At 46.3% G+C, this 16,127-nt stretch overlaps 1 protein-coding gene across 2 annotated transcripts in view; it reads left to right on the top strand.

The window, feature by feature from the left end:
• Positions 1–6,631, top strand: part of LOC140426092 (heparan sulfate 2-O-sulfotransferase 1) — a 273,815-nt gene extending 267,184 nt beyond the window's left edge. For both annotated transcript variants that reach the window (XM_072510440.1, XM_072510441.1), the window contains one exon: positions 3,892–6,631. In XM_072510440.1, coding sequence (XP_072366541.1) covers positions 3,892–4,118 — 227 coding nt within the window. In that variant the 3' untranslated portion in view covers positions 4,119–6,631. The remainder of the gene's footprint in view (positions 1–3,891) is intronic.
• The last annotated feature ends 9,496 nt before the right edge of the window (positions 6,632–16,127 follow it).

Here is a 16,127-nt window from a genome sequence, read left to right on the forward strand (position 1 = left end):
GATTGTGGGGATAGGGTGGCGGTATTGACCTTGGGTGGGGTGCTCTTTCCAAGAGCCGGTGCGGACTCGATGGGCCGAATGGCCTCCTTCTGCACTGTAAATTCTGTGAACTATCTCAGTAGCTGTGTCCTGTGAGCTTTATAGTGGTTGTGTCCTGTCTGGTGATTGGTTGTTCTGTGTCGTGTGTGTTCATTGGTCATCCTGTGTGTCAATCACTGCCTGTCTGCATCTCATTATATACATGAGTGGATATTATGACACTAGCTAGCTGGGAGTACCAGATCACGGGGAGACATTGAAGGAAGAGATAGTGAGGGTTCAGAACAAGTGACCAGATTCTCCATTGCAAGTCCACTCCGCGACCGTTGCTAGCAAGGACGGAGAATTTGACGCTCAGCCAAATATCCCTTTCACTGCAACAGGACCGGAGAATCCCGCTGCCATGAACGGACGGAGGATCCACCCAGTGTGTCCTCTAGGTAAACAAAAGGCAGGACGAACAAACTCAGAGCCTCCTGGGTGTCGAGGACTGAAAAGAAAGTATGACATTTTTAAAAAGGAAGCTTATAACCGAAATCAAGTGCTCAATACTGTAGAAGATCTGAAGGAGCATAGAAACTAAAGGAGTAAAATTGAAATGGAAGTTAGGAAATATTGCGATCAAGGAAAGCGCACAGATTTTTGATAAATATGTAAAGAGCAAGAGGATAACAAAAGAAAGAGTAGGGCCTGTTCGAGGCCAGAAGCATAACCTATATGTGAAGCCAAGGATGTTGGTATGGTTCTTAATGAATACTTTGCATCTGTTTTCTCAAAAGAGAGGGCGATTCAGACATTGCAATCAGTGAGGAGGAGAGTGAAATGTTAGATGGGATTAACAAAGAGAGGATGTATTATAAGGGGTTTAACATATTTGGAAGTGTTTATGTCCCCAGGGCTAGATGCAATGTTTCCAGGCTGTGAATTGAGGTACTGACCGAATCTCTGCTGCTCGATCTATTTGGTGAACCAAACTCAAAAGATTGCTGGAATTTGTTCATTCTTTATTTAACAAGCTCAAATAACTATTGCCTGATATTATAGCACTATAAGATCTATTTCCCAAATAAGCAACACTTTTCTTCCCAAATAAGATCAGTGAGTCAAATCCGAATCATGCTGGGCAGGCGCTAACAGATGTCGACTACCATTGCTGCAGTCTCTGGGCTCCAGCTCACAGTCTCCAGGGCTTCAAGCTCAGGGTTCATCTTTCCTCTTCTCGCAATGGTTGTTCCTGGGTTGTTGCTTCCAATGTTCTGTTCGCCAGTATCTTTGTACCTTATCCCTGCATGTAGCAAGCCACCAAATCGTACCATTGCTTCAGTTTATCAGGTTATCCCCTGGTGTTTGTCTCATCAGATAAGATCTCTTTATTTCAGGTATTCAGTTATCTTCTGATACAACTGCAATCACCTGTGAAGACATATTATCTGTTGAGCATGTAGATTGTTGAGCCCTTTTTGGTTAGAGATACTCGACTGGTGGCACAGTGGTTAGCACGTCTGTGTCACAGTGCCAGGGACCCGGGTTCGATTCCAACCATGGCCGACTGTCTGTGTGGAGTTTGCACATTCTTCCCTTGTCTGTTTGGATTTCCTCTGGGTGATTCGGTTTCTTCCCACAATCTAAAGTTTAGATTAGATGGATAGGGTTAGGTGGATTGACCATGCTAAATTGCCGCCTTAGTGTCCAATGGCTAGGTGGGGCTATGGGGACGGGGCGAGGGAGTGGGCCTAGGTAGGTACTCTTTCAGAGGGTCAGTGCAGACTCGATGGGCTAAATGGCCTCCTTCTGAACTGTAGGGATTCTATGGCTCCTCAGAGTTGACCACTTATTATCAGCCTGCAATTCGGTTTGGCTACAGGGCAAGCAAAGAAATACCAGAGTCTCCCACCATTATTTTCCAATCCCTTCTGGCTTCAAGCACGGGCGGAATTCCCAGAAAATATGTGTCATTTCAAGCGGGAAAACCAGTGAGAATCCTGCTGGCTGTTCTGGCTTGTTTCCTGTTGCAATCCGCCCATGCTTAATCATTTTTTTGGAGCACGGGAAGATTCCTGCCCGGAAAGAAATGCAGGAGCTAAGGACGCTGGCCAGGCTGGCTCCTCGGAGATCAATGGCACCCCAACCTCCAAGCAAGCCTACAACACTGCGTCTCTCTTTCTCCCCCCCCCCCCCCCCAAATGACCGACACCCCACAATGAAAGGGTTGCCAAAGCCCCTCCCACCATGGCTATGCCCCCTCTCAGGTTACACCCCTTGGCACTCTGGCACTGCCCTGGCAATTCCGCTGTCCCCGAACGGCAAGAGGCTTCAATGGCCTCCGAGCCCTTGGCATATTCATCACCTTTGGTCTCCGTTGATGGAGACCAGTTACGATTCCCGCCAACCTCATGCTGAGCTGGCAGGTGTGGTGAATCCTGGGAGCCGGTTGATTCAGACTAAAACCGGGAACTGTATATTCAAATGAGTTTCGATGTTCATTTAAATATGCAAATCTGGTTCCTTCCCAGCGAGCTTATGAACCAGATTGCGACGGTGCCTTGGACCAAGAGCGTCGCCCCAGCGCAAACCACATTTAGGGACTCTCCCACTAATCTCCGGGAATAGCAGTATGTGCGCCGGCCGGTAGGGAGAATAGTCCCTATGGTATCAGGATTTGTATCATTATTTAAATAGGGAGAAAAGGAGAGACAAAGTAATTAGAGGACAGTCACTGTAACCTTGTTGGTGGGAAAATTATTGGAAAATGAACTTAGACATTAAAGTGCTGTCCAAGGCTACAAGCCAAGAGCTGGAAAGTGAGGTTAGACTGGATGGCTACTTGCAGACCAGTGTGGACAGGATGGGCAATGGCCTCCTTCCATGTTGTAAATTTCTGTGGTTTCTAAGAAGCATATTTTGGAGTGGAGTATTAAAAAACCTAATTATTGGTGTGAAATTAAGGTGAGAGCCACCCATTTTAATGTTCAATATTTTATCCCTGGGCCAATTTACTCTAGCTGTACTTGTACTGGATCATCCCAGAGAACCCCAGCAACACTGTAGGTTGAAGCAGTTATAAATAAAAGTTAATAGGTAACAGTCGTACATTAGCAACATGCTGGTACAATGCTAAAGAGTGAGTGATCCCAAATCTTGATGCTCCCACTCAGAGTTTACTGTGTGATAAAAGGTATAAGCCTTGTTGTTGTGAAGTGCCTCCTCATGGCCACTTCAGCAGTGACTGGTTGTCTGCAGTGACTAAAGATAAGTTACAGGTAAAGACCATTCCTATCCATTTATCATTTAAAATATATTGGCTTTTGCAACGGATACTTCTTAGCAGTACACTTTTGTGGGTGCATTATTGGTCTCAATACCATCAAGCTGAAGATGTGGGACAAGTGGACCAGGGTTTCCATTGATCAGCATTGGTGAAGCCTGGAAGTTTATATATGAAGTGAGCTCAGGATCAGTGTTTATTGGGAACCAGATTTAAATGTCGGATAATATTAACCAAATAAGTGTGATACTGAAAGGCCAGTTACTGCAGAGTTTTGTTTCCCAACTTGAACCACTTCCCTTTAATTTTGTCCCATTTTCAAAGAAGGAAAATCAAGATAATAAGATTGACAAATACAGCTAGTGGCCATGAGATTCAGGTTGCTCTTGTGTCCTTAAGGAAAATCACAAAACCGTAATAATATTCTTCCTCTATTAATGTTTTCTGCTTCAACTGATCTGTGATTTAATTTTTGCAACTGAAGCAAAGCCCACTGTAATCTACAGAGTTGACCTGTGTGGTTGTACATTGAATGGTAACTCTGACGCTGCCCTTTGTTTCTGGTTTTCTCCTTCACATGCTAACAGGAAAGAAATCTCATCTTAGAAAAACAACAGAAAAGAAGCTGCCTACTAAAGAGACCATTGCTAGACTGCAGCTGTCTGAGATCTGGAAAATGGAAAATGAGTTCTACGAGTTTGCCCTGGAACAGTTTCAATTCATTCGAGCTCACGCAGTGAGAGAAAAGGATGGCGAACTTTACCTCCTTAGCAAGAGCTTTTTCTATGAAAAAATCTATCCTAAAATAAACTGAGAACAGTTTTCACTATACTGACCTGAAGAACAGCATTAAAAAAAAATGTCTTTCTGCTGAATCAGTTGCTACCTTGAACAGTCCAATGAATTTTTTTCCAATAAAAGCAGAAGAGAAATCTTATTCTGCAGTTTGTATCAAATCTGCCATGAGCCACTTCCATCTGTAAAGATTTTAGGGATGCATTGATGGAAAAATGAGCAAGGAAATCCATTTACACAAACTGTGCATCAATTGTGTAGATGGCATTCTGTTATTACTAATCAGATTGTGGTATGTTTTAGGGACTCCTGTGTCTTGTAAACTTTTACCTGTAGAACTATTTTTTACTAGGGTGCTTTTTAAAGTGTTTCAAAGTATTGTAATTTCAGAGTACGAAAAAGATGAAATGCTGTACATATTGCACATTTTATGTGTTTGGACCAAAAGGTTACAAAAGAAGTTTGAAGTATTTATTTCACACCAGTTTTACTGCAGGTGGTGTAATCGAACACATCACATTCAACATGCTGTACTCCCTTTTGTTAGGTACTTTGTGTTAATTTAGATTTGTAGACTAAAATTTCCTCAGTTTGTATCATGGAGAATAATATAACGAAAGGCAAACAAAAGTAGCTGAAACCTGGAAGTTACAACGATGCTATCTTGGAGAGATACAGCTCTTGTGGCTGCACAGACCTTCAATTAGAAAGTAATTTTTTTAAACAATGAAGAGTGATATTGAGAGTGTTCATTAATCCCATTGTTGCCTAATTTCCCTTCTGGTTGAGATAGTGTTGGTAGGTTTCCATTGTTATTTCCAACCCCAATTTAAAAAGATATAAATAGAGTAGTGTATTGCATTTATAAATGTACTTTTCTCGCAAATGAAATGATTTATCCTATAAGCTTGCTATGTTTTCAGTGAGGGCATTGCACTGCTGAATTTCACACAGGAGAGATTTCCTTGTATTCCATCTCTCAACTGCATGCTAACAATTGAGAAAATCTTCTCTAGCTCCTGTACCATGTGAGATCTATGCTTGAGTAAGTTTTTTGCAGATACTTCACTAGTTCCTCTGTCTGTTATTTTGTCCCTATTGAATATTTGCCCGTTTCCAAGATAAATGAACCTATATTTAAAAAATATGGGACTTATTGGACTTCATGTTCCGCTGAGCGGTAAAGCCATTGGAGGCTGTGAAGGAGGACACCTGCTCACTACTCCATCCCTGATGTAACCCAACCCATTTTTCTCAGTTGGGGTCTACTATGTATGCAGAGTGAGCTCTTGGCAATATTGGGAATTTATTGCTGTATGTCAGAAAATGATGTGGGGCAGCAGTGGAACACTCGCTGCAGAATCAGAACGGTAAGGGGACAGATGTTCTCAAACCTATCATGGAATTTTGCAGCACAGATTGAAGTACAATTTCATTGAACTGACCTTGAATGAGCTTACATCAAACCTCCAAGGAGTGGGTGGGCAGAGGATTGGAAGTGGTGGACACACCCACATCCTCTCCCTCCTTCAAAGACTTCGGTGGTCATCTTGTATTCCTGGATGAGTACAGTCACAGAAACATAGAAAGTTGATGGCACAGAAAGAGGCCACTTGGTGTATAGTGTCTACACAAGCAATATCAGCTATGGGATAGCTGGACAGGGGCAGAAAAATTGGCTGATTTCCCTAACCATCTCCTTAGGCGATCATTTAAATAGCTGGGAAGCTGAGGTACCTGGTATGGAGGAACAATGAAAATATGAGGCCCAATTGAAGGGTGTGGATTCAGCAGGAGAATAAATTGAGCTGTCAGAGCCGGTCATCTTTTGGAGGTTGATGGAGCAACAACAAAATGATACTTTTCATACCCCCAAGATCATCTACTTGAAATTCTCATTACTGTGAAGGCTCTCCTGTGTATTCGGCTAGGGGATCGCGTGTTGAATTTCATACTCCTTTTTGTATTTTCTCTAATGTGGAACTGCTGATGACCCATGAGGAGCTGTAATTCCCGCACACTGACAAGAATGGGGACGGGTGGGGGTTTCAATATTAACCACTATAAAATAAGTTTCATAAATTTATTGCATATTATCTGGTTTGGGGATTCTCAATATTTGGTGTTAGAAGATTTTTAAGCTTTTAGATGTTTGCTGTATATTTAGAGGTGGAGTTAAATTTATGTTCCAAATGTATGAATCATGTTCTTCCCATCATTGTTTCTCATCAGGCGAGGAGCACAATGTTAGTGCTGAAGGCATGAAATATATAAGGTACAGAATGTAATGACTGGGAAAACATGGATTGTGCTCTATATAACTGTTTAAACCACAAGCAGCTGAATAGTGCCTTCCTTATCACAATCCATGTAAAAAAAGTGTACATTTTGAATTCATTTGTGCATTGTAAACAATACCAGTGTTTTGACACCTTGTGTAGAATCAGAGATGATCTCTGTTTTCTCCTTTTTTTGTAGCTTTTCAGTTTTCCTGATGCAAATGCTCCCCAATAAATAAAGCTGTACAAATTCTCTGCATTGTAATCTATATGGATTTGAGTACCCATAGCTTTATGATTCAACTGTTTCAGTGCTAACTTTGAACACCAGCGTTTATAAATATCTACATATATTTGAACTTCTGTGAGATACCATCCATAAGAAACAACTTTTATGCTTTTACCATAATAAAATGTCCTAAGGTTTATCACAGAAGCATCATGTCACTGAGCTGCACAAGGAGGCATTAAGCCAGATGGCCAAAAGCTTGTTCAAAGTGGTATGTTTTAGGGCGCATCTTAAAGGGGGGAAAGCACAGTAGAAAGGAAGAGGTTGAGGAAGAGAATTCCAGAGCTTTGGGGCTTAGGCAACAGAAGGAACAGCCACCAATGGTACAGCAGTTCCAATTGAGGAGGCTGAAGAGACCAGGAATAAATGAGCATAAATAACTGAGAGTTTGTAGAGCTGGAGGAGATTACACAGGGCCAGGCTATAGAGAAATTTAAAAACAAGGATGCAAATTTTAAAGTCCGCGACATTGCCTTAATGGAAGCCAATGTAGATCAGCGAGCACTGGGTTAACTTAAGCATGTTAAAACATGGGTAACAGAGTTTTAGATGACCTCACGATTACAGAGGCTAAACTTGCATCTACTTCATGCCATTCATGATCTCACTATGTCCCAAAGTGCTTTATAGCGAAGGAAAGACACTTTTCAAGATTAGTTACAATTGTAATGTAGGAACTATGGGAGCATGTAGCAAAGTCCCATGAAGAGGAATGTGTTAATGGCTAGATTGTCTGCTTTACTGATATTTGAGGATATTTTTGGGGAGATGATGTAGCAGTAATGTCACTGGGCTCATAATCGAAAGGCCCAGGCTAAATTTCTGGCACACTGGTTTGAATCTCACCCCGGTGGATGATGAAATTCGGTGTGGGACACAAATCCAAAAGCCTCTGATTTGGAGATGAAAGTACCACCCATGGAATCATAACTGGTACATGAAAATGGCTGCAATGTTGCACAAAAGTCCATATGTCATTTCCCACATTAATGCAGTGACTGTACGTCAAATTGATACAAAGTGCGATGGGACATCCTGAGGATGCAAAAGGCTTCAGATACAAGTTTTCTGCTGCATAACTTGAGTCAAAAACTGGTGGAATATTGAGGAAATATTGCTTTCACAAAAATGTCCTTTGAAACATTAAATAGAGGTCATGTCTGCCCATCCTGGTGATTCGGGTGAATGTTAAACATCTGAGAGCAGTATTTTGGGAAGAACAAGGAGTAGTAACCCTGGCTTGACTCCCACCTTCACTTTCAAATTACAGGGGAGGTTGACTTCATAATGATTCCGAATTGATGTAACCATCCATCACCACATGTGGCTGGACCGTTCTCCAGCCAAAGCTGACCACTACTCCAAAAAAAACTGAATTGTTATTATTGCTAGCTCACTGTCTCCTTAAACCTTTCTCCCCAGCTTCTCAACCTCATGTCAAACAACATATGTGAACATGTGCCATTACGATCACAATGATCCATTTAGTTCTTCCACCTCTACGCCCCCCACCCCATGTCTCCTTTGCCCACCAATCTAAACCTCTCACCCTGTTAAACCTGTCTACTCGGGCAGCATGGAGGCACTGTGGTTAGCACAGCTGCCTCACGGCGCCGAGGTCCCAGGTTCGATCCCGGCTCTGGGTCACTGTCCATGTGGAGTTTGCACATTCTCCCCTGATTGCGTGGGTTTCGCCCCCACAAACCAAAGATGTGCAGGGTAGGTAAATTGCCCCCTTAATTGGAAAAAAGGAATTGGGTACTCTAAATTTATTTTTAATAAAACAACCCGTCTTCTCCCTCGGGTGGATGTAAAAGATCCCCCCGCACTATTTCAAAGGAGCTGTTCATAGAATCCCTACGGTGCAGAAGGAGACTGCTCGGCCCATCGAGTCTACACCAACCCTTCGAACGAGCACCCAGCCCACTCCCAATCTCCGTCCCATCCCCTTAACCCCACCTAATCTTTGGACACGGGAAATTTATCATGGCCAATCCATCTAACATGCACATCTTTGGACTGTGGCAGGAAACCAGTGCATCGGAGGAATCCCACGCAGATACTGGGAGAACGTGCAAACTCCACACAGTCACCAAGGCCTGGATTGAACCTGGGTCCCTGGTGCTGTGAGGCAGCAGTGCTAACCACTGTGCCACTGTTCCGCCCATTCCTTGTTAACATCACAAACAAAATCTGGTGATTATTATATTGCTGCTTGTGGATATTGCTGTGCACAAATTAGCTCCCGTGTTTACTGTAACAGTGACCACTTTACAAGAACTTTGTTTTTCTGTAAAATGCTTTGGTATGGTTCATGGTCATGGTTACGCAATGTAAAAGTAAGTGTTTTATACAAGTGTATCTTAGACTAACCTTTCTGTGTAAAGTCAAATTTTAAAAGACTTTTTATACTCTACATGAATAGTAACATAGCTATCATTATTGGGCACCTTGCATCTAGATAGAAATGCAGGAGACAAGGGCGTCATGGGACGCAGTGGTTAGTACTGGGACTGCGGCGCTGAGGACCCGGGTTCGAATCCCGGCCCTGGGTCATTGTCCGTGTGGAGTTTGCACATTCTCTCCGTGTCTGCGTGGGTTTCACCCCCACAACCCAAAGATGTGCAGGTTAGGTGGATTGGCCACGCTAAATTGGCCCTTAATTGAAATTGATTTCCCCCAACAGTTAGGAGTGCAATTATCCCACGCTAAAATCCTGCACTGTGCTTCCTGTGGCCTCGGTGAAATGCAAAAAATAACATTGCTGCATATCTCACCTGTTGACAACCATGTGGAAAATGAGGTAACGTCCTATTTCTGGGACTAACATTTCACAGGGCTAAATCGCTGGCTTTGAAAGCAGACCAAGGCAGGCCAGCAGCATGGTTCAATTCCCGTACCAGCCTCCCCCAACAGGCGCTGGAATGTGGCGACTAGGGGCTTTTCACAGTCACTTCATTTGAAGCCTACTTGTGACAAGCGATTATCATATTATCCTTGCTGTGAAGTGCAAAGAAGATAGTGGGAGCCTTTAAACCTTGTCTGGAGGTATCCATAAAACTAGCTTTATATGAATGGCAATTTAGGTACTCTTTCCTTTTGCTGCGATCTCGCTTTTCGAATTTTTCAGCATCAGAGTAGCTAAGAAAACAGGCAAACTCAGATGAGCAAGTCACGGAAGCCGACTTAGAGAATTTTTAAAAATCCACCTTTTGATTTGTATTGAAACAATGGCATCCAGAGAAACCAACTTATTCATAATATCTACACTATGTGCAAGGACAATTATAAAATATTAAGCAGGAAAATTAATTATGGCTAAAGTAGTCTAAAGATGTCGTCAGATCAACTGATACTTATAAATTTTGTTAATCTGTGTTCGGGTAATCAATTTACCTGTGTTCTATTAAAGACTAATCAGTAGTCGTTGGCACTTTGGTCTAAAACTGATTGAGTCACGTTGTCAGGTCAAAAGGAAGCTCTGAAAGCAGGGATGGAAATAACTTCTGGGATGGAAAATAATCAGCTAGATTACCTATTTAGCAAATTTGTCAATGTGACACAATGACTTGAATGGTGCAAATCCTTTGAATGCTGCTGGAAGGCCACAGTTCTGCGTTTGATGACTGACTTTGAATCAATAATCTGATGGGATGAATGAGAGTTAAAACTGATTGGATGAAGAATGACGTGGAATCTGCTTCACCCGTGGCTCCGGGTTTACCGAATCTAGTGTAAATGTGTGTTTGAAAGCAGTTTTTTTGATCCTCACTGCAAGACATTCTGCTGGCTGTTAAGAGGTGTTGCTCCGGGGGTAGTTCCTGCAATGCCCCATAATGTTTCAAGTGGGGAAAATGTAACCTTGAAATAACCGATGTAATATCATGGAGATTTTTGTTTAGTTGTGTATGTATTTCATTTGTAAATTTTATTAACCTGAGTAAAGTAACAAAGTGAAGATCATTCGGTGTAATGTATTTCTGACGCTACAGTCGTGACTACCCTTCAAAAATACCTCGCTGGCTATAACGTAGCTGGTCCTGGGGCCATGAACAGCATGCTATACATGCAAATCTTTCTTTAATTTTTCATCAATCAGCAGATTTTTCTCCCCATCAAAGCTCAGTCCTGGACCAAGTATTTCTATGAATTGCTTTGTTAAAGTGGCTAGGAGCTTGAATCTGACTTCAGATAAGAACTTGCCATTTAACCATGTGAGGTTTCACGCATGTTCATTCTCTCCCTCTCCATTCCAGGCATGAACATAGAACATACAGTGCAGAAGGAGGCCATTCGGCCCATCGAGTCTGCACCGACCCACTTAAGCCCTCCCTTCCACCCTATCCCCATAACCCTTCCTAACCTTTTTGGTCACCAAGGGCAATTTATCATGGCCAATCTACCCAACCTACACGTCTTTGGACTGTGGGAGGAAACCGGGGCACCCGGAGGAAACCCACGTAGACACAGGAGAACATGCAGACTCCGCACAGACAGTGACCCAGCGGGGAATCAAACCTGGGACCCTGGAGCTGTGAAGCCACAGTGCTATCCACTTGTGCTACCGTGCTGCAGATAAACACCAAAATGAAGCGCACAGCCTAAAGAATTAGAGCTGGGCCTTGCAGGAGTGAGGTTCGGCAACACCTCTACCTGTCAGGACGTCTTAATGATGACAGCTGTTTTGTGCTTTTGCATCCTATTCGTATATATACATATCCTGATGGCTGTAAGGCGACTGATGATGTTGAATGTGCATGGTGTGAGAGAGTAATTTCTATTGCTGCTGTCGACAATGCTGTTTTTAGTCGAAATGCTTTTGCAGATGTCCAGCATCCCAGTAACAGATGACTGTCTCAGTCAAGGTGTTAGTTGTGTCCCACTGTCTTCCATGCGGTTTCTTAGCTGTCAACAATCTCACCAAAGTTAGCTTGAGCTCTGTGTTTTGACCCTCTTGACATGAAGATGGCATCAATCATTAGCAGCATAGTCACTCGATAATCAAAATTCTTAACAGTGCAACTGCACGTTCTAGGGCAGCACGGTAGCATAGTGGTTATCACAGTTGCTTCACAGCTCCAGGGTCCCAGGTTCGATTCCCGGCTTGGGTCACTGTCTGTGCGGAGTCTGCACGTTCGCCCCGTGTCTGCGTGGGTTTCCTCCGGGTGCTCCGGTTTCCTCCCACAGTTCAAAGATGTGCCGGTTAGGTGGATTGGCCGTGCTAAATTGCCCTTAATGTTCAAAAAGTTTGGGTGGGGTTACGGGGAAAGGGTGGAGGTGTGGGCTTGGGTAGGGTGCTCTTTCCAAGGGCCGGTGCAGACTCGATGGGCTGAATGGCCTCCTTCTGCACTGTAAATTCTATTGATTCCAGTCAGCATTCCCCAACCAGCCCTCCAAAACTCTCCCTTTCCTCAGTAAGTGTTTGCCACCCAGTAATAATATAAGTTTGGTGGCCCAGGCCCCCCTCCCCTCACCTGTTGCCCTCTCTGCAGGACCACCCTCCACCCCCCAAATAAACCTCCACATCCTTGAATAACGACTTGGGGAGAACAATCAGCCGGCACTGAAATAGGAGCAGAAATCGCGGTAACACATTCATTTTAACAGCCTGCACCCAGCCCACCAACAACAGAGGGAGGTTGTCCCACTTTGCCACGTCGGCCTTCACCCCCCCCCCCCCCCCCCCCCCCAAGCAAACTAGTAAAATTGAACCTTCGAGCCCCCCCCCCCACCCAATCACACGCCACCTACAGTCCCAAATACTTGAAGTGGGTTGCCACCCTATGATATTGCAGGCCCCCCCCTTCCCCACTCCTGGCTGGGACACCATAAAATACTCGCTCCTACCTAGGTTCAGTTTGTACCCAGAGAACATCTCGAATCTATGGAGCAGCCCCATTATATTCCCCACTGACATACTCGGCTCTGAGATGTACAGTAGCAAATCGTCCACGCACAAGGATACCCTGTGTTCCACCCGCCCCCACCACCTCACTATCCCCTTCCAGAGCCCCGAGCCCTTCGCGCGACGGCCAATGGCTCTACCGCCAATGCAAACTACAGGAGGGATATAGGACACTCCTGCCGAGTACCCCAGTGCAGAGCAAAGCACCCCAAACTCGCGTTGTTCGTGCGAATACTTGCCATTGGTACAGCTGTACCCACGCCGTAAACCTCGGCCTGATTCCAAATCTTTCCAGAAATGCCATCAGATAACCCCACTTTACCCAATCAAACGCCTTCTCAGCGACCAGTGCCGCCACCACCTCCGTCTCCTTCCCATCCGTCAGCGGCACGATCATATTTAACAGCCTTCTAACATTCAAAAACAGCTGCCTTCGCTTCCTGAACCCCGGCTGATCCTCCCCTATCACCTTCGGCAGGCAGCCTTCCAACCTTGCTGCCAGCACCTTTGCCAGTACCTTGGCATCTACATTCAATAGGGATATGGGCCTTTACGACCCACACTCCACTAGGTCCTTATCCTTTTTTAACAGCAGGGAAATCGAAACCTGTTCCAACGTCTGTGGCAAAAGCCCCCCTACCTATCGCCTCCTCAAACATTCCCATCTTCAGCGGTGCCAGCTTGTCCTTAAACTTCTTATAATATTCACTGGGAACCCATCCGGCCCTGTTGCCTTTCTTGACTACATCCTCTCGATTGCCTCCTTTATCTCCTGCTCACTCACAGGGCCCCGCCAGCTGAGCCCGATCTTCCTCCACAAATCCCGGATACTCCAACCCGTGCAGAAACTCCCTCATCTCTCGCTCCTCCCCTGGTGGCTCCGATCTATTCAACTTCTCATAGAACTCCTCAAAAACTTTATTACCACCTCAATTGACGCATCGCCTTCACTAGACAACCGGTCAAACTTTGCCTGAAGCTCCTTCCCCTTGTCCAGGAAGCCCGGGTCCCCTGGGTCACTGACCGTGTGAAGTTTGCACATTCACCCCGTGTTGCATGGGTTCCACCCCGACAAACCAAAGATGTGCAGTTTAGGTGGATTGGCCATACTAAATTGCCTCTTAATTGGAAAAAATGAATTGGGTACTCCAAATTTATTTTCAACATCCCCGGTTCAACATCCTCCCCCCCCCCCCCCCCCCCCGCCGTACCTCCTGTCCACTCCCAACATCTCCCCCCTCTTCTCCTTATCCACCTTGGCCTTAATCAAGATCACTTCCCCCCTCACTACTGCATTCAGGGCCTCCCACACCACCGCCTACGACACTTCCTCAGCACAACTGAATCCCAAATATTCCTCAATCACCTTCCCAATCTTATCGCAGAAACATTGGTCCCCCAACAGCCCCACATCCATTCTCCGCCCTGGCCTCTGGGCTGCCCCCTTCTCCAAGACCACATCCAGCCAATGCGGGGCATAATCTGAGATCGCTGTCACGGAATACTCCAGCCAGTAACGCCATCCCTACCACAAATTAGTTGATCCTCGAATACACTTGATGTATGGGGGAGAAAAACGAATATTCCCGCTCCCTCAGGTGCAGGAACCTCCACGGGTCCTCTCCTCCCATCTCTCTCATGAGCCCAGCCCCCTCCTCCCCCACCCCCAACTGGGCCAGTGAGCGAGGCTGAATCCTGTCCATCCTCGACTCTTGCACCATATTCCAGTCACCCCCACCCTCCATCACCTCATCAGTGTCCAAGGCCGGGGTGGCATCCTCTACCCTCTTCACAAACTTTATGTCGTCCCAGTTGGGGCCATATATACGCGCCAGCACCGCCACCCTCCTCTCTAGCGCACCCGTCACTATCACGTACCTGTTCCTTTGATCCGCCACCGCCTTCTCCATCAGAAACCTCACCCTCTTGCCCACCAATACTGCTACCCCCCCCCAACCCTGCTATCGAACCCCGAATGGAAAACCTGTCTCAGCCAGCCCTTCCTGAGCCTCACCTGATGCTTCCCCCTCAGTATGGTCTCCTGCAGCATCACCACATCGGCCTTTAGACTCTTTAAATGCGCAAACACCCTCAATCTCTTCAACCTCTAACCCCCCACGTTCCACGTTACTAGGTGGCCGTCACCCCACTCGCCTTCTCCCCCCCCCCCCCCCACCTGCCCCTCCTATCTGCCATCATCATCACTCCTAGTCCTGCCCACCAGCCTGACCCTCCCCAACCCTTGTTGTTGTCGAACCCCTCCCACACCCATAATCCCCCCATCCACTTCCTCTCCCGGTATCGATCCCCTCCCCCACCTTTCACACCTCCCAGGCCCATCGAAACCTGTTCGACCAGGCTCCAATGACGGTGGCCCCTCCCCCCCCCACCACACTCCCATTCACTTGCCAACCCTCGCTTGCAAGTGTGGAGGCCCCTGCCCAGGCCTCCCTCCTCCCAATCCCCTCCCCCATGCACAGTCCCAAAAAAACCAAGTCAAACAAACGAACCCAGTACATAAACCAGGCCCCAGAAAACCGCCATCACCCCAAAGTTGACTAACCCCCTACCCGCTGCGCCCCTTACCACGTACAATTCCCACCCACCAACCCAAACAAAAAACAAACAACTCCCAACCATTCCCATCACTCATGCAGAACAAATTGACATCCTGACGCAACAAACAAGATACTCAACTATTTACAGCATTTCACCCCCTCAGTCCGAATCCAAACCCCAGTCCCATTTCTCATTTTCACCCCAGTCCCTCAGCCTTCACGAACGCCACCGCCACCTCCACTGTCTCAAAGTAGAAGTCCCTCAAATTATAGGTCACTCTCAGCTTCGCCGGGTAGACCAGGCCAAACCTCGATCCGTTGCTGCAGAGTGCCGCCTGCACCCGGCCAAAGGCCATTCGCCTTCTCGCCAGCTCCACCGTTAAGTCCTGGTGTGTACGAACACCAACACCTTCCCACTGCACCTCACGCCTCTTTTTCACCCAACTCGGGACCTTCTCCTCAACCTGGAATTTGTGGAAACAAATTGTGAGCGCCCTTGGCGGCTCGGTTGCCTTTGGCTTGTGCCTGAGTGACCGATGAACCCAGTCCAGTCCATACCGGGAGAGTTCTCCCTCCTCCCCCAACATCTTCGCAAAGTACTCAATCAACCTCGGGCCATCCACCCCCTCGGGCAAGCCAACAATTCTTAAGTTCTGCCGCCTTCGACCTGTTCGCCAGGTCCTCCACCTTTGCTCTCGTCCTTTGTTGGCCTCCACCACCCTCCGCAGCTCCTCACCCATCGAGGGGAAATGGTCACTGCGCTGCAACAGAGCTTCCTCCATCCCCTTCTCCCCTTGATCCCGTATCTCGGCCGATAGCACCGCCACCTTCGCCGGGGCCATCGCCTATTCCACCACCCCCTTCATCACGGCCATCGTCTCTTTACGCATCATCTCCATGTGCTTGGCAAACTGCTTTTCAAACTCTCCAGCCATCACCTCAGTCAGCTTCCCAGCCCCCGCCATCTTTTCCTGCAGCCGGGCTGACCTGTTCGCTT

Source organism: Scyliorhinus torazame, chromosome 7 (genome assembly GCF_047496885.1).
Source record: "Scyliorhinus torazame isolate Kashiwa2021f chromosome 7, sScyTor2.1, whole genome shotgun sequence".
Classification (NCBI taxonomy): Eukaryota; Metazoa; Chordata; class Chondrichthyes; order Carcharhiniformes; family Scyliorhinidae; genus Scyliorhinus; species Scyliorhinus torazame.